We start from the raw sequence: 24,281 nt of genomic DNA on the forward strand, positions 1-24,281 counted from the left end.
TCTCTTCTTGCTATTCTTTGAAACTCTGCATTCAGATGCCTATATCTTTCCTTTTCTCCTTTGCTTTTTGCCTCTCTTCTTTTCACAGTTATTTGTAAGCCCTCCTCAGACAGCCATTTTGCTTTTTTGCATTTCTTTTCCATGGGGATGGTCTTGATCCCTGTCTCCTGTACAATGTCACGAACCTCATTCCATAGTTCACTCTATCTATCAGATCTAGTCCCTTAAATCTATTTCTCACTTCCACTGTATAATCATAAGGGATTTGATTTAGGTCATACCTGAATGGTCTAGCGGTTTTCCCTACTTTCTTCAATTTAAGTCTGAATTTGGTAATAAGGAGTTCATGATCTGAGCCACAGTCAGCTCCCGGTCTTGTTTTTGTTGACTGTATAGAGCTTCTCCATCTTTGGCTGCAAAGAATATAATCAATCTGATTTTGGTGTTGGCCATCTGGTGATGTCCATGTGTAGAGTCTTCTCTTGTGTTGTTGGCAGAGGGTGTTTGCTATGACCAGTGCATTTTCTTGGCAAAACTCTATTAGTCTTTGCCCTGCTTCATTCCGGATTCCAAGGCCAAATTTGCCTGTTACTCCAGGTGTTTCTTGACTTCCTACTTTAGCATTCCAGTCCCCTGTAATGAAAACGACATCTTTTTTGGGTGTTAGTTCTAAAAGGTCTTGTAGGTCTTCATAGAACCATTCAACTTCAGCTTCTTCAGTATTACTGGTTGTGGCATAGACTTGGATTACTGTGATATTGAATGGTTTGCCTTGGAAACGAACAGAAATCATTCTGTCGTTTTTGAGATTGCATCCAAGTACTGCATTTTGGACTCTTTTGTTGACCATGATGGCTACTCCATTTCTTCTGAGGGATTCCTGCCCGCAGTAGTAGATATAATGGTCATCTGAGTTAAATTCACTCATTCCAGTCCATTTTAGTTTGCTGATTCCTAGAATGTCGATGTTCACTCTTGCCATCTCTTGTTTGACCACTTCTAATTTGCCTTGATTTGTGGACCTGACATTCCAGGTTCCTATGCAATATTGCTCTTTACAACATCAGGCCTTGCTTCTATCACCAGTCACATCCACAACGGGGTATTGTTTTTGCTTTGGCTCCATCCCTTCATTCTTTCTGGAGTTATTTCTCCACTGATCTCCAGTAGCATGTTGGGCACCTACTGACCTGGGGAGTTCCTCTTTCAGTATCCTATCATTTTGCCTTTTTATACTGTTCATGGGGTTCTCAAGGCAAGAATACTGAAGTGGTTTGCCATTCCCTTCTCCAGTGGACCACTTTCTGTCAGACCTCTCCACCATGACCCGCCCATCTTGGGTGGCCCCGCCAGCATGGCTTAGTTTCATTGAGTTAGACAAGGCTGTGGTCCTAGTGTGATTAGATTGACTAGTTTTCCCTATGCAAAGGTCATGCTAAATAGCATGAATTTCTCTTGGTGACAGGGTCACTGAAGTGGTCAACTTGGGAGTTCCATGGAAACTCCCAAGTGATAATTCTGAAAGAGAACACACGCGGAGTGTGTGTGGTGTCACGGCTTGGGGCATTGGCATGGAGCCACAGTGCCTGGTGGAAAGCCTGGCTCTGGTAATATAATCTGTGTGACTGTGGACAACTTGCCTTTGTCTTCGTTTCCTCACCTGTCAAATGAGAGCATGATATTTTCTACATCACACAGTTGCTTCAAGAATTATCTAATAAGTAATGCATTTGACAAATTATTATTACCAACTTCGTTTGAATGGTGCTTTCCCAAAAGTGTTCAATAACAGAAGCGTTTTAACCCAAGAAACCTATCATTTTAGAATACTTGAAACAGGTACCATCTTTCTGATATTTTATCAATTATTTTTTAAGAAGTCACAGGCCAATGAGTCTACATGCAAATAAATAATACTCTGAAGACCAGAGGATTTAGAGGAATCACCGTGAGATGGAATTCTGAGGCAAAATAGTCCAGTATAACTTACTAGAAATATCCTATGTTTGGCTATGAAGTCACTGCCAATTGTGTAAAAATGACCTGGAGACCACAGGTGTTTAATATCATCTAACACTACGACATGGCTAACAACAAACCTATTCAACCTCAGCCTGCAACACTAGAACACACAAACCAGATAATATAGTCCAATGCCAAGTTAGTAGGAAAACTGAATCCAATCCTGGACCACGTTTGGAGAGACACTGACATACCAGGGAGCAGGAAGCAGAGGGCGTCCCATGGGAGCTGACCTTTCTGGACCCTTGGGAGCATCCCTCCTTGCTTATTACTGTCGCCTTCTATTCTAGTCTCTTCCTTCAGCTTCCACGACACAAAAGCCTCTTGGTTTTCCTCCATCCTTGGCTCCCCACACACAGGCTCCCAGAACCAACACAGTTTCTGGATTTCCTGTACATTTCTGTGCTGATTTTTCCCAAATCCATTACTTTTGTTTGTATTTTCAATACTGATTTAAAAACTTCTTTTTCCAGATACAGCCCTGGTCTCAAAATAAAAATGAAAAAGCACAATCAAGTAATAAAATACAAAAAGAATTCTAAGGTTGACTTCCTAAAACTGCAGGGGCAACACAGCCTTACTCCTTTAAGCAAATGACCCTTCCTCCCACTAAGTCTTTTATTTCCAAATCTGAATCCTTTCATTCCACCCAGAGGACAAAGGAATAGAGGATTGATTCGTTTCCCGGTGGGATCTTTACCACCCCACACGTCTCAGCAAAGCTGGGCGCAGTGTCTGACCAGCACCTAATCAAGTCCTTGCATAGTTTCAGTTCTGTTAATTGAAAGTAACTCAATTCTGGCTGCAGTCACAGCTACTCACTTTGAACTTGGCTAAATCACTTGAAAAAAACCCTTGAACTAGAAGTTATAAAATAATGGAAGCTAGGTTTCATGTTTGTGGCTATTCTCTCCGTTAATGGTCATTTGTACTTTTAGAATTTCCATCACAAGCCAGCCATTGTAGCAATTGCTTTGGTCTTGCCCCTTGGCTTACAGAAATGGAAAACATCTCCTCCCTCTGGCAACAGTGTCATTCTTTGGAAGGCTTAGCTGAACTTCTGGTTCTCATTTTGTATTTTTGTGGCTTTCACCATCACTGTTGCACAAGATACACGGCCCATCTATAACATCATCTGCGGAATGGCTCTGCTGTTGTTGGAACAAGTTTTCTAACACCTCCAAAAATTATCCGATGGACCATTTTGTTACCATTTCACCCTCAAGTAAGTCCAAAGAGGTGGAGTCTCGTCCCTGGAAAGGTTTCATCTCATTTGCTCCCACTCTTTCTGCCAAAGCCACCCTTAAAGCCCAGTACAAAAGCTTCCTGTTGGCCCCGCTCTCAGCATTGTGCTTTTATCAAATAAGGCGCCCAGCAGATTGGTAAACATGCAATACTCTGCACACCCATGAATTCTATTTTGGTATGTGCTCAAAGTGGTAGAATTAAAGTGAATGTGTAGAGATTACACAAAAATGCAGTTTGGAATTCAGTTCTTTCTTATAGCTTATCTTTCAGCTGATGCTAAAATATGGCTGTGATGTTCAGTTTAACCTGAACTTGCTGAACTCCCATAAGACTTCAATTCTGTAATCAGGGCCTGGGCTACAAAGTTAGCTGGAGATAGTTCTCACCTTCAAAAAGCTTACAGTCCAGTAGGGCATGTGGGTACAATCACACATGGTAAAAATATGATATAACAAACTGCTATGTCTGTGGTATGAACAAGCGGCTTTGAAAGAAACTTTTGTATTTTTTCCTAAAGAATGAACAAAATCTGACCATGTGAAGAAAAGAAGATGATCGCTCCAGGTAAATGGAATGAGACAAATATGCCATCGTCAAGTTGTGAAGACTGCCTGAGCACTAGATCGAGAAAGTAAAGTGAAGTGAAAGCCACTCAGTCGTGTCTGACTCTCTGCGACCCAGTGGGCTGTAGCCTGCCAGGCTCCTCTGTCCATGGAATTCTCTAAGCAAGAATACTGGAGTGTGTAGCTGTTCCTTCCCTTCTCCAGGAGATTTTCCCAACCCAGGGATTGAACCCAGGGGATTCTTCACCATCTGAGCCACCAGGGAAGCCTAAGAATACTGGAGTGGATGGCCTATCCCTTCTCCAGCAAATCTTCCTGACCCAGGAATCAAACTAGGGTCTCCTGCACTGCAGGTAGATTCTTTACCAGCTGAGCTACCAGGGAAGCCCACAGATTGAGGAAAGGGGATTTGAAAATCTCTGTGAAGTTTGTGCTTTTTTAATGTTTGTTTCATGTTGTCTCATGTTTTCTTTGACTACTAGTAAATATAACTTTCTGGTGGCTAAACACTATGGTTACTATTTCTCTAATACTGAGTTTTTCTAAATATAAAGCAAGATTTTTTTTAACCCTCAAAAATATCCTTCAAAGGCAAGGAATCCATATATTAATATTCAGCACCTTACTAAGTCTCTCACAGCTTTCTCTTCTTTGCTTTGAAAAACAAAAGTGCTATTTGGAAAAGATATGATAATCTCAAATGACCTCCATCAATGCTAGCTTTTTTTTTTTTTTTTTAAGAATTGCTTAAAAAGAGGGTTAAAACACTTTTACAAAGGTAAAGGCTTTTTCTGTGATTCCCACACCACCGCCCCCTCCCCCACCCTGGGACTATGTCCTGAAAGTTACACACACTGGATGGTGAAAGTCTTTGCAAGCAAGACTTCCAAAAATCACTGTCTATCTTAAAGAGAACGATACTCAATTATTAAGTTGTGGATAGAAGGGATACAGGAAATGTCCTAATGTTATCAGAGCGGGGACTGGCCTCTTAGAAAAGATCTCTAGTGAAAACATTATATGTGGATTAGAAGTATTACATGCTAGCATGGAGATGGAGATAAAGATGATGTGTTAAGTGACTCAAAAGTGATTTTATTAATGATGAGAACTAGATGTCAAAATATATGTAAACAGTCTGAATAAAATTGTTTTATGAAAGTGAAAACTAACATTCTAAATTAATACAATGGCTTATAAAATATATAATTTTATATATGATTATATAATTACATTAATAAAGAAAGATAAGTAACCACCTAACTTTTCAATCTATACCTCCACAAAGTTGCATATTCAAATCAACAAGAAAGCTTTGGTAAATAAAATATTTTATCATAAAAGTAGCATATTACCTTCTATTTGGAGGTACCTAATTTTCCAGCAACTTTCATTGCATAGCATTGAATACAGAAAGTTCAATAAATGCTACTTGTGGTCATTATCATAACAAACAGAAACTTCCATTTTACAAAGAGAAAAATTAACTGAAATGAACTCAGGTGTAAAAATAAAACACAAGAATCAAAACCATGATTCCCAGTATCAGCTTAATTAGGTATTAAAGTCATGATATTTAAATACTTTCTGATCTCTCTTTACAAATAAGAACAAACAAAAAATAACCAATAAAACCAGAAGTTTTTCTTCTACTTCTGCATTTTTTAGGTAAGATGAGGTTACTCAGTCCAGAAGTTACATTGAAACCTTAAAACACAGATAGTTATTTGTACATATAATTTAATGGATTAAATATCTTTATTATTATGATGATGCAATGAAAGAGACATGAAACACATCTGTCCACATACCATGTATAGTCAGCATATTACAGTCATATAGGACAGGGTGAATGGTTTGGTTCTGCAAAGCATGATAACTTACCTTGGTTTGTTAACTTGAACAGAAAATGCAGTGATTATTTAGCTTCAGAATACATACCTCTAAGTAGTCACTGGAGCAGTTTGTGTAATATTCCAATTCAAATGCTAAAAACATATAATTCACAGTGTTTCCAGTTGTTGCTTGGATGGTCCAGTTGCAACGCTGGTTGACCGAATAGGGATTTGGATAATGTATACTCTCTAAGATGCCATAGGTTTGATTCACAATCACCACGTTCTCACATGCTGGGAAAAATAACAATGACTGTTAACCACTATCATACGTTATCATAATTGCCCCAAGATGTGTATGATTTTTCTACAGGAAAACATCTATGTTAAAAAGAAACATATATATGTATGTATACACAAACACACACGTGCATACAAACAAATAGATGCATACATACACAGGTAGCTGGTGCAGCATTTTTATATGGAAATGGTCTCCATTTAGAACAAATGTGAAATAATATTTAAATGAATTCATAAACTTTAAAGTGTCATGAAAATTGCCTGTGTTAAAATTGGCATCATGTTCCTGTGAATTGGTGCAGAGCAGAATAGCGTAGCCTGACTCACACATCAGTCTAATTTGTTTGTTTAGAAAAGTGTATTAAACATTCTATGCTTCTGTTTTTCTAACTTTAGCATTTGGAAGAGACAGAAATCTTGACCTTTAAATTCAACAGTTTAGAAACACAAAGTCTTATGTGAGTGCTAAAAATGATTAACAACATGGCTTTGTTCAACATTCAAAAGTCAGCATGAAATTCATAATAAAGACTCTGTTATTCCTCTAGTTAGTCATCAGGAAGATTCAATTGAATAGAAGCAATGTAAAAGATTTGAAGAAGAAATGAAAACATTAAATTTTGAAAAAAAAAGTCTTCAATCCGATGGTGGCATTTTCTTTAGCTGAGTTTTCAACACAGCCATACTAGGCACTTCTACGTATGGCTAGTCTTGGGAGCCACAGCCAAATTCCACCAAACTTAATGACTTGAATGAGGCTTAGGTATGCCTTTTCTCCAGTCTTTTTCATATTGTATGATGTGTAATAAAAAAGAATGCGAAAATAAATATATTGAAAAACTGTCACTGAAAAATGTGGTTCGTAGTTGCATTTCTCCTACATTGCTTCTTGACAGGTGACTGGGACACCATTTGTAAGACACTGAGGTCAACAGTTTCCCTCAATAAAATTTAACTACCTTTTGAGATAGAAGACAAAAACAATAGTGTTGGATAACTTTGTATAATGGAATAGTGTCCCATTATTGACAGTCCCAATTAGAAGACTGTCATGTTTAATTCAGATGAAAACCCATTAGCTGCTAACCAGTTACACCAATCTTTAAATTGTGGCTATCTCAGCAAATTCTTCTTCCAGGTTTCTGAGCTTACCACATGTGTTAGTTACATGACATTATACTCAATATGTAAGCATTTCTCTATCAAACAGAGTTAAACTTTTTCATAAGGAGCTAAGATTTATTTCAGTTGCTCAAACCAATGGGTTACACTTCTTTCAATTTGCTTCATTCAAGAGACTGAATACCCACTGCAGTCACTGAGCAACCAATACACACACTTACTCTGCTGGTATTTGACCAGGAAGCCACCTCCTTGCTGGCCTTCATCTGTCCTCAGTTTTAAAGACATGCTGTCTCCACTGGAACGGATGACAGGTGGTTTCTCATTCCCACAAAGCTGAGTTAACAGATGAGAGCTGGTACTTGACCCATCATATACCTTTAAGAAAACATTTTATTGTTTGTTTATTTCTTTGTTTTCTTGTCATGCCACAAGGCATGCAAGATCTTAGTTCCCTGACCAGGGAACAAACTTGTGCCCCCTGCAATGGAAGTGCAGAGTCTTAATCACTAGACCACCAAGGAAGTTCCAGGAAAATATTTTAAATGTCAGATGGTTATGGCTGTAAACATTATCTAAATGACTCTGCAATTCTTGATAAGTGGGGAAGAAATACAAAATGATATAACAATAGAAGAGCCCTGAATCAAATATCTTATAAAATTGTATTTAAGTGTTTATAAACTTGAGCTATGTACTCAAGCTGTGGCTGTATATAAGAGTAAGGGAGAGAACCTAGCCTGAAATGTAAAGATTGAAAATAAAGGATTATTACATGTTTTTGAGACCATAGCTATTATCAGTAGTCTTCCTTGCTTTTTTATTTCATAGTTTATCATTTATGATACTCTAACACATTTTTTATTTAGATGGTTATTTAATGGAGATGGTGACTTACTGGTATTGTAAAAAGCTCTGTTTTATTGACTTCAGTTATCTTCTTTAATTCAACCTCTGACACAGTCCTCTAGATTGTTAGTTTTCAATACATATATAGAAATCATGTAGATAATAACTATGATAAATCTCATAACCCCTTTCAGGAGATTTTTAACCGTATCTTAATAGTCTATGCTGCTGCTGCTACTGCTAAGTCGCCTCAGTCATGTCCGACTCTGTGCGACACCATAGACAGCAGCCCCCCAGGCTCCCCCGTCCCTGGGATTCTCCAGGCAAGAACACTAGAGTGGGCCGCCATTTCCTTCTCCAGTGCATGAAAGTGAAAAGTGAAAGGGAAGTCGCTCAGTCATGTTTGACTCTTCGCGACCCCACGGACTGCAGCCCACCAGGCTTCTCCACCATGGGATTTTCCAGGCAAGAGTACTGGAGTGGGGTGCCATTGCCCTCTCCATTAACAGTCTATATTCAATATATTTTAAAGACTTAGTGTACCAAGCCATTCATTAATATATGCTGTACTTAGAAAGATATTTTCATCAAATTTTTTTAAAAAATTTTATTTTGTTTAAGTTTTTAATGTGGATATTGTTTAAATGATCCCTTTCCCTGAATACCAGAAATAAAAAATGATGCATCGATGTGCACTGGGCAAGATGGGAGCAGTGAAAGCTACAAGTGAAACTTCATACATACAGCAAGATAGTCTTGACTACAATTTGGATGATACTCCAAATGGAAGTCTTCAAACTCCAGCAGGAACGGACTGCCATGGCTGGCCTTCAGCCACCAGGAGCACTCAGAGCTGTGATAGTAGGGCATCGGGTAGTTGGGGGACGTGAATGTGCCGGTGGACGTGGTGAGATTGCCTCCACAACCTGCGGGAGAAAGACTGGGGATAATACACAGTCTTCTCTTTCTGTAAAACGGAATTCTTTTGTCTATTTCAAACTGGTGCTACTGTCGCTCCCCTTAAAAACCAGGTTGCAAAACAACTCTGCACCACCAAAGACTAGTTGGCCTAAAATCTCAGTTCACATCAATGTACTTTCCTTTTCCCAACCAAGATGACCAGCTTGATGAACTATACCAGGGAATATGACATTTTCCCTTACTATGTCCTTCAAAAATAAAAACAAAAACAAAACAGCTAGGGTTAATTCAGAAATATTCACAATGTTGAAGTTTATTACAAATACTACTGACAAAATACAGCTAGGAAAAAAAAAATAGGTACAAGCACAGCAATCTAAGAATGAAAAATCCAATCAGATTGGACTCTCCAATAAAGGACAAGTCTTGACCATTTACCTGTTAAGGACCCATCCCAGTAAGCCGAGAATCCAGGCCCAGAGCCGAAGAAGTCACTCTTAAATTTTAACCATAACTTGTTACTGTGGGAGATGATTCTTGGAGGTGAATTTGAGCCACAGTATTGCCCCAGGAGTGGTGAATTTTCATAACCTCCATTCCTGCAATGAATAAAATCACCATCATTTATTGTTGACCTGAAATTTTATACACCCAATTACAAATGGAGAAGAAGTACTTAATCTTTTTCCTTTCAAATAAAGCATCTGGCAAATGTGTCACAGAACAAAAGATAAAAAAAAAACACAAAAATTATTAACAATATAAACAAATGTGGCTTAATTTTACAGAGACACTTGAATGTTTTTCTAATTTGAAAGTTTTCAAAATGTAATATATTTGACGTAGTTATGCATAGTTTTAAAAATATTTCCTTCCCTAAGAACTTTTGGGGTCTTAAATCTAGTTTACTATCTATAGCTTATAATCTGTATTTTCCAAGCCTAAAAAAAGATTCATTCAACCAATGACTGCTGATAATTAAGAAAATCATCTTATTTTAGCATTGTATGGTGGTGGTGTTCAGTCACTAAGTCATGTTCGACTCTTTGCAGCCCCATGAACTGCAGCATGCTGGGCTTCCCTGTCCTTCACTATGTCTGCTCAAACTCACGTGCATCGAGTTGGGGATGCCATTCAACCATCTCATCCTCTGTCACCCCCTTTTCCTCCTGCCATCAATCTTTCCCAGCATCAAGGAATTGTGATTTATTGTGTAAGTAGCTTACTTTACATCAGAGAACTAAATTTATTATAAAATAGTATAAGATTCTAGCCTTTTGAAATGCCAAATAAAAACTTTAACACAATTTTTTAAGGAATCTCCACACTGTTCTCCATAGTGGCTGTACTAGTTTGCATTCCCACCAACAGTGTAGGAGGGTTCCCTTTTCTCCACACCCTCTCCAGCATTTATTGCTTGCAGATTTTTGGATCGCAGACATTCTGACTGGTGTGAAGTGGTACCTCATTGTGGTTTTGATTTGCATTTCTCTAATAATGAGTGATGTTGAGCATCTTTTCATGTGTTTGTTAGCCATCCGTATGTCTTCTTTGGAGAAATGTCTATTTAGTTCTTTGGCCCATTTTTTGATTGGGTCGTTTATTTTTCTGGAATTGAGCTGCAGGAGTTGCTTGTATATTTTTGAGATTAGTTGTTTGTCAGTTGCTTCATTTGCTATTATTTTCTCCCATTCAGAAGGCTGTCTTTTCACCTTGCTTATATTTTCCTTTGTTGTGCAGAAGCTTTTAATTTTAATTAGATCCCATTTGTTTATTTTTGCTTTTATTTCCAGAATTCTGGGAGGTGGATCATAGAGGATCCTGCTGTGATTTATGTCTGAGAGTGTTTTGCCTATGTTCTCCTCTAGGAGTTTTATAGTTTCTGGTCTTACATTTAGATCTTTAATCCATTTTGAGTTTATTTTTGTGTGCGGTGTTAGAAAGTGATCTAATTTCGTTCTTTTACAAGTGGTTAACCAGTTTTCCCAGCACCACTTGTTAAAGAGATTGTCTTTACTCCATTGTATATTCTTGCCTCCTTTGTCAAAGATAAGGTGTCCATATGTGTGTGGATTTATCTCTGGGCTTTCTATTTTGTTCCATTGATCTATATGTCTGTCTTTGTGCCAGTACCATACTGTTTTGATGACTGTGGCTTTGTAGTAGAGCCTGAAGTCAGGCAAGTTGATTCCTCCAGTTCCATTCTTATTTCTCAAGATTGCTTTGGCAATTCGAGGTGTTTTGTATTGGAAACAACCTAGATGTCCATCAGCAGATGAATGAATAAGAAAGCTGTGGTACATTTACACAATGGAGTATTACTCAGCCGTTAAAAAGAATTCATTTGAATCAGTTCTGATGAGATGGATGAAATTGGAGCCGATTATACAGAGTGAAGTAAGCCAGAAAGAAAAACACCAATACAGTATACTAACACATATATATGGAATTTAGAAAGATGGCAATGACGACCCTGTATGCAAGACAGGAAAAAAGACACAGCTGCGTATAACGGACTTTTGGACTCAGAGGGAGAGGGAGAGGGTGGGATGATTTGGGAGAATGGCATTCTAACATGTATACTATCATGTAAGAATTGAATCGCCAGTCTATGTCTGACGCAGGATATAGCATGCTTGGGGCCAGTGCATGGGGATGACCCAGAGAGATGTTATGGGGAGGGAGGTGGGAGGGGGGTTCATGTTTGGGAACGCATGTAAGAATTAAAGATTTTAAAATTTAAAAATAAATTAATTAATTAATTAAAAAAAACACTTTAACACAGATGGGCACCAAATTATTAGTCTAATTTAACTCGCTGCCATGATCTGGAAATCCCATGGACATAGAAGCCTGGTGGGCTATAGTCCATGGGGTCACAAAAGAGTCAAACATGACATAGCAACTAAAACAACAATAACGATCTGGGGAGATATTAATATACACTTTAACTCACCTTTACTACAAATATAACTTTAAAAAATCCATCCTTTCAAAGCACTAAAGAATTAAAGAAAAAAGCCTTGCACTGAAATTCACAAGCCTTTCTGTTTTCCTACTGCTAAGTCAAGTGCCAAACAACAAACTTTACATCTTGTAAGAAAGAGCACAAAAAGGAGCTTCACAGAAAATTTTCTATATTTTTTTCTTATCCTTTCCAAGAAAAATTAAAAGTGAAAATAAATAAGAAAAAAAAAGATTATGATGAAATAAAGGTGCTTACCTGATTTCCACATAATCTGCTACACATGTGCTACCAATGGCATCCTCCAAGGAGAAGTTTGTGAAGTGTAATGCAATCTGTCGGCTGCTTTCCACTGTGATCCTATAAACGCATTCCAAGTTGTTGGGGTAAAAACGGGGGAAGTTTGGAGAAGTGAAAGTCCCAGATTCCTCTGTATAGTCGTTCAAGCATGCTGTAAAAAGAAACAGATCCCAAGAGGAAAAATAATTTACAAGAGAATACATTTATAAGATATTTAGTTATATACACATCATTAATTTATGCTAATATATTTGATTTTCAATATGCCATTCTGGGATGTTCAAAGAATGACTTCCTTTCAAAACAGTTTTCTAAATCTCAAAGGCAAAAACAATTACTAATAGTAAACCTAAGCTATATGGTGGAAGTAGTTACATGTAATCACAACTTTTTGGTTCTTGGAAGTACTTTAACTTTTTCTAATCCAAGCAGATTATCATAAACATTAAAACTAGGCTTACCTACAGAAATCACAGGGGAAGTCTTAGTGATAATTCAGTTCTTTCAAACTTTCTTTCAAAATGGTTTTTGTCAAAGCATGCATTTATGAGAAATGACAAAACCAGTACTCAGCCACATGGGGATGCATAGGAGACAAGACCCGGGGATGGGAATGATCTTGAATCAATGCCCAGTTCAGATACCACCAAGCTGTACAACCTTAGGCAAGCTGCTTCATGTTCTGAGCCTCATCTCAAAAACGGAATGTAACTATTTTTGAGTATACACCCAAGGGTCAGAGATAATACAGTTAAAGGACTTGAACTTGGTATTGTTCATGCTTTATTGACTATGCCAAAGCTTTTGACTGTGTGGATCACATCAAACTGTGGAAAATTCTTAAAGAAATAGGAATACCAGACCACCTGACCTACCTCCTCAGAAATCAGTATGCAGGTCAAGAAGCAACAGCTAGAACTGGCATGGGAAAACAGACTGGTTCCAAATAGGAAAAGGAGTACGTCAAGGCTGTATATTGTCACCCTGCTTATTTAACTTCTATGCAGAGTACATCATGAGAAATGCTGGAATGGATGAAGCACAGCTTGAATCAAGATTTCCAGGAGAAATATCAATAACCTCAGATATGCAGATGACACCACACTTATGGCAGAAAGTGAAGAAGAACTAAAGAGCTTCTTGATGAAAGTGAAAGAGGAGCTTGAAAAAGTTGGCTTAAAGCTCAACATTCAGAAAACGAAGATCATGGCATCGGGTCCCATCACTTCATGGGAAATAGATGGGGAAATAGTGGAAACAGTGTCAGACTTTATTTTGGGGGGGGGGCTCCAAAATCATTGCAGATGGTGACTACAGAAGTGAAATTAAAAGATACTTGCTCCTTGGAAGAAAAGTTATGACCAACCTAGACAGCATATTAAAAAGCAGAGACATTACTTTGCCAACAAAGGCCCATCTAGTCAAAGCTATGGTTTTTCCAGGAGTCATCTATGATTGTGAGAGTTGGACTCTAAAGAAAGCTGAGCACCGAAGAACTGATGCTCTTCAACTGTGGTGTTGGAGAAGACTCTTGAGAGTCCCTTGGACTGCAAGGAGATCCAACCAGTCCATCCTAAAGGCAATCAGTCCTGAATAGTCACTGGAAGGACTGATGTTGAAGTTGAACCTCCAGTACTTTGGCCACCTGATATGAAGAACTGGCTCTTTTGAAAAGACCCTGATGCTGGGAATGATTGAAGGTGGGAGGAGAAGGGGATGACAGAGGATAAGATGGTTGGATGGCACCACCGACTCAATGGACATGGGTTTGGGTGGACTCTGGGAGTTGGGATGGACAGGGCGGTCCGGCATGCTGCGGTCCATGGGGTCACAAAGAGTTGGATGTGACTGAGCAACTGAACTGAACTGAACTGAACATAGTATGTGCTCAGTAAACGACAGAGATTATCACTACACTCTAAAATGCAATAGAGAAGTGTAAGAAAGGCAGAGCATAAATACGAGGAATAAATGAGATCATTCATATAAACCTTTTAGATAGGATAATTTTATTTCCTAAATAACTACTAACTTTTCTACTTTACCAGTTTCAATTTGATCTATTCATCTCTTCATGCTCTCTAGTCACTGACCAACCCACTTAATCTCCTATGCCCTCCAAGTCAGAGGTATTTCCAAAAGAAAATCTGGTTTCAGTGTATCTTCAACTTTATCTGGTAATAACATAAATCTAGTATCCCAGAGTAACTCAAGCCCCTGATGGGCAGGTTTTGGAGAATAAACTATTACTTTTATGATGAATAAAAAAAAGAAAATGAGGGTAGTTGAGCTGAGTTCAGTTCAGTTCAGTCACTCAGTCGTATCCAACTCTTTGCGACCCCATGAATTGCAGCATGCCAGGCCTCCCTGTCCATCACCATCTCTGGAAGTTCACTCAAACTCACGTCCATCGAGTCGGTGATGCCATCCAGCCATCTCGTCCTCTGTCATCCCCTTATCCTCCTGCCCCCAATCCCTCCCAGCATCAGAGTCTTTTCTAATGAGTCAACTCTTCGCATGAGGTGGCCAAAGTACTGGAGTTTCAGCTTTAGCGTCATTCCTTCCAAAGAACACCCAGGGCTGATCTCCTTTAGAATGGACTGGTTGGATCTCCTTGCAGTCCAAGGGACTCTCAAGAGTCTTTTCCAACACCACAGTTCAAACACATCAGTTCTTCGGCACTCAGTTTTCTTCACAGTCCAACTCTCACATCCATACATGACCACTGGAAAAACCATAGCCTTGACTAGACGGATCTTTGTAGGCAATGTAATATCTCTGCTTTTCAATATGGTATCTAGGTTGGTCATAACTTTTCTTCCAAGGAGTAAGCGTCTTTTAATTTCATGGCTGCAATCACCATCTGCAGTGATTTTGGAGCCCAAAAAAATAAAGTCTGACACTGTTTACACTGTTTCCCCATCTATTTCCCATGAAGTGATGGGACCAGATGCCATGATCTTCATTTTCTGAAAGTTGAGCTTTAAGTCAGCTTTGTTACTCTCCTCCTTCACTTTCATCAAGAGGCTTTTTAGTTCCTCTTCACTTTCTGCCGTAAGTGTGGTGTCATCTGCATATCTAAGGTTATTGATATTTCTCCTGGCAATCTTGATTCCAGCTTGTGTTTCTTCCAGCCCAGCGTTTCTCATGATGTACTCTGCATATAAGTTAGGTGTGCTATTTTCCCAAGTTGCTGCTGTATAACCATACTCAAAAAAGAAAAAAGGAACCATTGGCACAGAGATGCACAGAAAACATTACAGGTTCTCCTATCATGTACAGCCCTCAGACTAACAAGCATTTACCACATAGTTGGTTATTTGATTTTAAACAGCAAGTAATCAAGACTTAGCTTACTGAAGGAGTTGACAGTGATATGTATTCAGGGATATGACAGGGATGAATGTTGTTTACCTTTCCATAGTCTGTCAAGATGTTTCTTCAAGGGCCAAAGAATAATGGAAGGAAGAAAAGGAAGGAAGGTCAGAAGAAAGGGAGGAGGGAGGAAGGGGAGGAGGAGGGAGGAAGGGAAGGAGGAGGGAGGAAGGGGAGGAGAAGGGAAAAGGCAGAGATTAAGCAGGGGAAAGCAGGAGCAGAGCTCTGTGTGAAGAGGTGGTATATTAAGTATTTCAGATCCAGTAAGGAGTACTACTGTGATAAAAATTCATAGATCAAATGAACATTAAATAAAGGCTGTGAAACAGTCTCCTTGAGCTGATGAACTGATAGACTGACCACACACTCATTGACCACACCCCATTCAGATAGCTTTAAGAATTTATTTCAGAATGCATATTGCTAGGCATTAAGCAAATACAAAAAGAGATATCATTAAAAAGCCAAATAAGGACATAAAATAGAATACTAAAAATATTCTGTAAACCAAAGAGAAGACAGGAAAATAGCAACAGAAGAGCATCTATGAAAAACCCAAACTTAACATCATACTTGGGTAGTAAAGGACTAAGTGCTTTCCTGTCAAGATAAACAGCAAGGCCAGTACGTCCAATCTCACTCCTTCTATTCAATGTTACAGACGGTCCCAATTATGGCAAAAGGCAAATGGAGAGAGACAGACAAACAGATAATGACAAGGGAAAAATAAAACTGTCCTTACAGATATGATCAATTGCCTATGTAAAATACACTAAGAAATCTACTAAAAGATACTGAAACTAATAACTGAGTTTAATAAGATTATAGGATACAAGATAATTATTAAAAATCAATTTAATTTTTAAATACTATTCAAATAACTGGAAAATAAAATTTTAAATACCATTTACAACTGCATAAAAAGCTGTGAAAAGAAGAGAGGCAAAAAGCAAAGGAGAAAAGGAAAGATATAAGCATCTGAATGCAGAGTTTCAAAGAATAGCAAGAAGAGATAAGAAAGCCTTCCTCAGTGATCAATGCAAAGAAATAGAGAAAAACTACAGAATGGGAAAGACTAGAGATCTCTTCAAGAATATTAGAGATAGCAAGGCAACATTTCATGCAAAGATGGGCTCGATAAAGGACAGAAATGGTATGGACCTAACAGAAGCAGAAGATATTAAGAAGAGGTGGCAAGAATACACAGAAGAACTGTACAAAAAGATCTTCACAACCCAGATAATCACGGAGGTGTATCACTCACCTAGAGCCAGACATCCTGGAATGTGAAGTCAAGTGGGCCTTAGAAAGCATCACTACAAACAAACCTAGTGGAGGTGATGGAATTCCAGTTGAGCTGTTTCAAATCCTGAAAGATAATGCTGTGAAAGTGCTGCACTCAATATGCCAGCAAATTTGGAAAACTCAGCAGTGGCCACAGGACTGGAAAAGGTCAGTTTTCATTCCAATCCCAAAGAAAGGCAATACTAAAGAATGCTCAAACTACCGCACAATTGCACTCATCTCACATGCTAGTAAAGTCATGCTCAAAATTTTCCAAGCTAGGCTTCAGCAATATGTGAACCATGAACTTCCTGATGTTCAAGCTGGTTTTAGAAAAGGCAGAGGAACCAGAGATCAAATTGCCAGCATCCGCTGGATTATGGAAAAAGCAAGAGAGTTCCAGAAAAACATCTAGTTCTGCTTTATTGACTATGCCAAAGCCTTTGACTGTGTGGATCACTGCCAAAGCCTTTGACTGTGGAAAATTCTGAAAGAGATGGGAATATCAGACCACCTGACCTGCCTCTTGAGAAATCTGTATGCAGGTCAGGAAGCAACAGTTAGAACTGGACTGGAACAACAGACTGGTTCCAAATAGGAAAAGGAGTATGTCAAGGCTGTATATTGTCACCCTGCTTGTTTAACTTCTATGCAGAGTATATCATGAGAAATGCTGGGCTGGAAGAAACACAAGCTGGAATCAAGATTTCCAGGAGAAATATCAATAATCTCAGATATGCAGATGACACCACCCTTATGGCAGAAAGTGAAGAGGAACTAAAAAGCCTCTTGATGAAAGTGAAAGAGGAGAGTGAACAAGTTGGCTTAAAGCTCAACATTCAGAAAACGAAGATCATGGCATCCGGTCCCATCACTTCATGGCAAATAGATGGGGAAACAGTGGAAACAGTGTCAGACTTTATTTTTCTGGGCTCCAAAATCACTGCAGATGGTGACTGCAGCCATGAAATGAAAAGACGCTTACTCCTTGGAAGAAAACTTATGACCAACCTAGATAGCATATTCGAAAGCAGAGATATTACTTTGCCGACTAAGGTCCATCTAGTCAAGGCTATGGTTTTTCCAGTGGTCATGTATAGATGTGAGAGCTGGACTGTGAAGAAGGCTGAGCGCTGAAGAATTGATGTGTTTGTACTGTGGTGTTGGAAAAGACTCTTGAGAGTCCCTTGGACTGAAAGGAGATCCAACCAGTCCATTCTGAAGGAGATCAGCCCTGGGATTTCTTTGGAAGGAATGATGCTAAAGCTGAAACTCCAGGACTTTGGCCACCTCATGCAAAGAGTTGACTCATTAGAAAAGACTCTGATGCTGGGAGGGATTGGGGGCAGGAGGAGAAGGGGACGACAGAGGATGAGATGGCTGGATGGCATCACTGACTCGATGGACATGAATCTGAGTGAACTCCGGGAGTTGTTGATGGACAGGGAGGCCTGGCGTGCTGCGATTCATGGGGTCGCAAAGAGCCAGACACGGCTGAGTGACTGAACTGAACTTCAAAAGCATAACGCACTTGACAGAAAATTTAATAGGAAGAAACAAAAATTCTACAGTGAAAACTTTAAAACCTGGCTGAAAGATATTTCAAAAGATTTGAATAAATAGAGAAGTAAATATGATAATGAATTGGAAGACTCATTGTAAGATGCCCTTTGTCCTAAGATTCATCTATATATTCAGTCCAATCTTAATCAAATTCCCAACAAGTTTGTGTTTGTTTGTTTGTTTCTTCAGTTCAAATTGAAAAATGATTCTAAAATTATATATGGAAGTATAAAAAGCCTAGGATAATCAAAACAATTTTGAAAAATCTGGATGATTTACACTTCCCAATCTTAAGATAAACTATAAAATTACATAATATGAAGTAATAGAGTCTATTGTCATAGGGGAAGATACATAGATCAATAGAATAGAACAGCCATTCCAGAAACTGACCCAAAGATACAAAGACAATTAGTTTTCAACAACAATGCGAAGGCAATTCAGTGCATAAGGACAATCTTTTCAACAAATAGTGCCTGAATCATTAAATATCATTTGCTAAGCAAACCAGCAACCTTTAATATATAACTCACATTACATAGGAAAATTAACTCAAAATGGATCATAAACATAAATGTAAAAGCCTCACACCAAAATACTTGCAGAAGAATGCACCGAAAATCCTCACAACTTCAGTAGATATAGATTTCTTAAGCAACATAAAAAAAAAAAAGAAACAGTAGCCATGAAGGGAAAAAAAGACATATTATTGCTCTTCAAACAATACCATTAAGAAAAAGAAAGGGCCAGCTGCACACACTGGGAGACAATATGTGCCATACATTTATCTGACAAAAGACATAATTGCATATAGAATATACAACATATGACAATACTAAACAAAAAAGAACAAGATGATTTCAGTGGACACTTCACAAAAGAAATATACAAATTGCCAATAAGCATGTAAAAAAGTACTCAGTCCTACTAGTCATCAGGGACATGTAAATTAAAACAATAATGAGGCACAACTATTGGTGGCTAAAATGAAAAGATTGACAATACCAAGGATCAATGAAAATGTGGAGAAAGTAGAATTCTCTTTCATTGCAGATGGAAACATAAAATGATAAAACCACTTTGGAAAAACAGCTGGCAATTTCTCGTGAAATTAAACACAGCATTACTATAAGACCTAGAAATTCTACCCTTAGAATTTACCCAAGAGAACTGATAACCTAAGTCCACAAAAAACTTATACATCAATTTCACAGCAGTTTTTTTTTTCACAATAGCTAAAAACCATAAACAATTCAACTATCCAAAACCAAGTGAATGGATATCAAATTATGATACATCCATTACAACAGAGGACTATTCAGCAGCGAAAAGAACTACTTATTAACAGGATGACTTGAACAAATTTCAGAAGCATTATGCTTTATGTAAGCAGCCAGACATAAAAGAATGCACTGTGTTCCCATTCATATTTGCCTTTTGAATAGGCAAAGTGAATACCCAGTGATAAGCACAAGGTCTGCAGCTGTCGAGATGGAGGACGTGGAAGCCCCTATAAAGGGACACTGGGACACCTTCTGAGATGATAAAAGTGTTCTATATCTTGTATGGAGTGGTGATGACATGGGTATACACATTTGCTAAAACTATGAATGAATTTACTACATTGAATTACAAAATAAAAGTCTATGGGTTATTAAAAGGGTGAAAGTTCTGTTCAAAGACAAGTTGAGTTCTTTGAAGGAAACCCAATAAATAATTCAGATATCTAACATTTAATAAATAAAGTTGAAACAGAGAAACAAAAATATTTTGAAGGTACATCTTTTATAAATATTAAATGATAGATATTTAATGTTAACATTTTTAGTTTTTATGAGATTCATATCTGTAATTTAACAGAGAGAAAAACAGTGGTTCTCTAAATTTATTTGTTTCTTAAAAGGTTACTAAATGTTTTTACCTAACACTGAAACATGTACAATGTTCATACGACAGTGTAAATTGCTCTGTGTAAAATAATATTGATATTGAGAAGTATAAGTAGGCTTATGTTTATAGGCAGTGTAATGAGAATATTCTAGGCTTTGGCTTCCTACTATGCTTTGCAATAAAGCACAAATAATTAAGGTTAAATATATTCCCATAAAAGGATATTCACGTATTGCCATGATGCTTCATACTTCAACACAAGATCCAAACATGAAAAATGCCTTTTACTTATATCTCACGTACCCAAAGGGAAACTTATACCCAATGGCAATTTTCCCTTTATTATGGTCTAACAATATTGACAAACTGATGAAGAAGAAAAGTAGATTTCTTCCATCGAATATGTTCAACTGAAGTAACAGTGAAAAAGCACATATCTGAAGATCAAAGACAGCTATTAGTAGGCCTCTCACATCTTTCTTTCTGATCAACTTCAAAAAAAAAGGAAAGGAAGAAAAGAGAAAGTATATAAATGTCTTCCATGGACGATAATAAAATCACAAAATCATATTTTTCTAAAAATGACAATGTAGGTCTGCCTCTACAAACCACTTTTAAATAAATTTTAGGCTATAGTTTTTCCTGTGGTCATGTATGGATGTGAGAGTTGGACTGTGAAGAAGGCTGAGCCCGAAGAATTGATGCTTTTGAACTGTGGTGGTGCGGAAGACTCTTGAGAGTCCCTTGGACTGTAAGGAGATCCAACCAGTCCATTCTGAAGGAGATCAGCCCTGGGTGTTCCTTGGAAGGAATGATGCTCACGCTGAAACTCTAGTACTTTGGCCACCTCATGGGAAGAGTTTACTCATTGGAAAAGACTTTGATGCTGGGAGGGATTGGGGGCAGGAGGAGAAGGGGATGACAGAGGATGAGATGGCTGGATGGCATCACTGACTCGATGGACGTGAGTCTGAGTGAACTCCAGGAGTTGTTGATGGACAGGGAGGCCAAGCACGCTGTGATTCATGGGGTCGCAAAGAGTCAGACACGACTGAGCCACTGAACTGAACTGAACTGAACATAAAATTCAGTTCATTATCAAAGGGGAAATTCAAAACATGGAAAATCCTCCAACTCAAAAAGCAATGATGCTATCATCACATATTCTTTGGGTGGCAGGACTAGGGTAAACTGATCCTGTGGCTAAAAGACTGTCTCTCCTAGTTCAGTCGCTCAGTTGTGTCCGACTCTTTGGGACCCCATGAATTGCAGCATGCCAGGCCTCCCTGTCCATCAACAACTCCCAGAGTTCACTCAGATTCACGTCCATTAAGTCAGTGATGCCATCCAGCCCTCTCATCCTCTGTCATTCCCTTCTCCTCCTGCCCCCAATCCCTCCCAGCATCAGAGTCTTTTCCAATGAGTCAACTCTTCACATGAGGTGGCCGAAGTACTGGAGTTTCAGCTTTAGCATCATTCCTTCCAAAGAAATCCCAGGGCTGATCTCCTTCAGAATGGACTGGTTGGATCTCCTTATAGTCCAAGGGACTCTCAAGAGCCTTCTCCAACACCACAGTTCAAAAGCATCAATTCTCTGGTGCTCAGCTTTCTTCGCAGTCCAACTCTCACATCCATACATGACTACTGGAAAAACCATAGCGTTGACTAGACGGACCTTAGTCGGCAAGGTAATGTCTATGCTTTTCAATATGGTATCTAGGTTGGTCAAAACTTTTCTTCCAAGGAGTAAGCGTCTTTAAATTTCATGGCTGCAGTCACCATCTGCAGTGATTTTGGAGCCCCCAAAAATAAAGTCTGACACTGTTTCCACTGTTTCCCCATCTATTTGCCATGAAGTCATGGGACCAGATGCCATGATCTTCATTTTCTGAATGTTGAGCTTTAAGCCAACTTTTTCACTCTCCTCTTTCACCTTCATCAAGAGGCTTTTTAGTTCCTCTTCACTTTCTGCCATAAGGGTGGTGTCATCTGTATATCTGAGGTTATTGATATTTCTCCTGGCAATCTTGATTCCAGCTTGTGTTTCTTCCAGCCCAGTGTTTCTCATGATGTACTCTGCATAGAAGTTAAATAAGCAGGGTGACAATATACAGCCTTGACATACTCCTTTTCCTATTTGGAACCAGTCTGTTGTCCCATGTCCGGTTCTAACTGTTGCTTCCTGACCTGCATACAGATTTCTCAAGAGGCAGGTTAGGTGGTCTGGTATTCCCATCTCTTTCAGAATTTTCCACAGTTTATTGTGATCCACACAGTCAAAGGCTTTGGCATAGTCAATAAAGCAGAACTAGATGTTCTGGAACTCTCTTGCTTTTTCCACAATCCAGCAGATGTTGGCAATTTGATCTCTGGTTCCTCTGCCTTTTCTAAAACCAGCTTGAACATCAGGAAGTTCACGGTTCACGTATTGCTGAAGCCTAGCTTGGAGAATTTTGAGCATGACTTTACTAGCATGTGAGATGAGTGCAATTGTGTGGTAGTTTGAGCATTCTTTGGCATTGCCTTTCTTTGGGATTGGAATGAAAACTGAGCTTTTCCAGTCCTGTGGCCACTGCTGAGTTTTCCAAACTTGCTGGTATATTGAGTGCAGCACTTTCACAGCATCATCTTTCAGGATTTGAAAGAGCTCAACTGGAATTCCATCACCTCCACTAGCTTTGTTCGTAGTGATGCTTTCTAAGGCCCACTTGACTTCACATTCCAAGATGTCTGGCTCTAGGTGAGTGATCACACCACTGTGATTATCTTGGTCATGAAGATCTTTTTGTACAGTTCTTCTGTGTATTCTTGCCACCTCTTCTTAATATCTCCTGCTTCTGTTAGGTCCATACCACTTCTGTCCTTTATCGAGCCCATCTTTGCATGAAATATTCCCTTGCTATCTCTAATTTTCTTAAAGAGATCTCTTGTCTTTCCTATTCTGTTCTTTTCCTCTATTTCTTTGCATTGATCACTGAAGAAGATTTTCTTATCTCTTCTTGCTATTCTTTGAAACTCTGCATTCAGATGCTTATATGTTTCCTTTCTCCTTTGCTTTTCACTTCTCTTCTTTTCACAGCTATTTGTAAGGCCTCCTCAGACAGCCATTTTGCTTTTTTGCATTTCTTTTCCATGGGGATGGTCTAGGGAGACTCTAGATCATGAGTAGATGTTCTACCACCTCCCTGCTTTGTCTTGTGAGATAACTAATGGGATTTTGTTGTTTAGTTGCTCAATCGTGTCTCACTCTTTGCAACCCCATGGACTGTAGCACAGCAGGCTTCCCTGTTTTCACCATCTCCTGGAGTTTGCTCAAACTCATGTCCACTGAGTCAGTGATGCCATTCAACCATCTCATCCTCTGTCATCCCTTTCTCCTCCTGCTTTTGATATTTCCCAGCATCAGGGTCTTTTTCTAATGAGTGAGCCCTTTGCAACAGATGGTCAAAGAATTGGAGCTTCAGCTTCAGCATCAGTTCTTCTAATGAATATTCAGGATTGATTTCCTTTAGGATTAACTGGTTGGATCTCCTTGCAGTCCAAGAGAGTCTCAAGAGTCTTCTCCAGAACCATAGATCAAATTTATGTGATTAGCCAGTCACATTCATGAGCAACCTTCTAGGCAGAGCTTTCTGAAATCATTTACAAAACTTCTGGGTCTGCATGAATCCCTATGACCTCAGATTTTTTAATTAACCCTGGGACTGTCATCTGCTTCTACTGGCATATTTGGTTTAACAGTCCTCAAAATGAAGACCTGAGAGAAGATAAAATTACAGGTTCCATTTCTCCACTAGGAAAGAAAAAGTCTCCCTAACCCACATCTAACATTCACCTACAATTTTCTGCTAGGTGGTCACAGTAATGACTTTTTTTCCCATGTCGATGACCAATTCTAATGAATATGGATCAAAGCTGAATCACTAAAGCAGCTATTGTAAAATTGTATTTGAACATCAGTAATTCTATTTTAAATCTGGCACAGTCATGGCCCTTTAGAGCAATTATGAACTTTTCATAGAAAGTGTCTCATTTTATCTT

The 24,281-nt window shown here is 38.7% G+C and overlaps 1 protein-coding gene across 1 annotated transcript in view; it reads right to left on the bottom strand.

Annotated features, from left to right (window-relative positions):
• Positions 1-24,281, bottom strand: part of CUBN (cubilin) — a 272,612-nt gene that overhangs the window by 181,540 nt on the left and 66,791 nt on the right. The window contains exons 23-27 of the mRNA XM_015099599.3: positions 12,087-12,279; positions 9,302-9,462; positions 8,687-8,868; positions 7,315-7,471; positions 5,775-5,962 (exon numbers count right to left, since the gene is read on the bottom strand). Coding sequence (XP_014955085.3) covers positions 5,775-5,962; positions 7,315-7,471; positions 8,687-8,868; positions 9,302-9,462; positions 12,087-12,279 — 881 coding nt within the window. The remainder of the gene's footprint in view (positions 1-5,774; positions 5,963-7,314; positions 7,472-8,686; positions 8,869-9,301; positions 9,463-12,086; positions 12,280-24,281) is intronic.

This window comes from Ovis aries, chromosome 13 (genome assembly GCF_016772045.2).
Source record: "Ovis aries strain OAR_USU_Benz2616 breed Rambouillet chromosome 13, ARS-UI_Ramb_v3.0, whole genome shotgun sequence".
Classification (NCBI taxonomy): domain Eukaryota; kingdom Metazoa; phylum Chordata; class Mammalia; order Artiodactyla; family Bovidae; genus Ovis; species Ovis aries.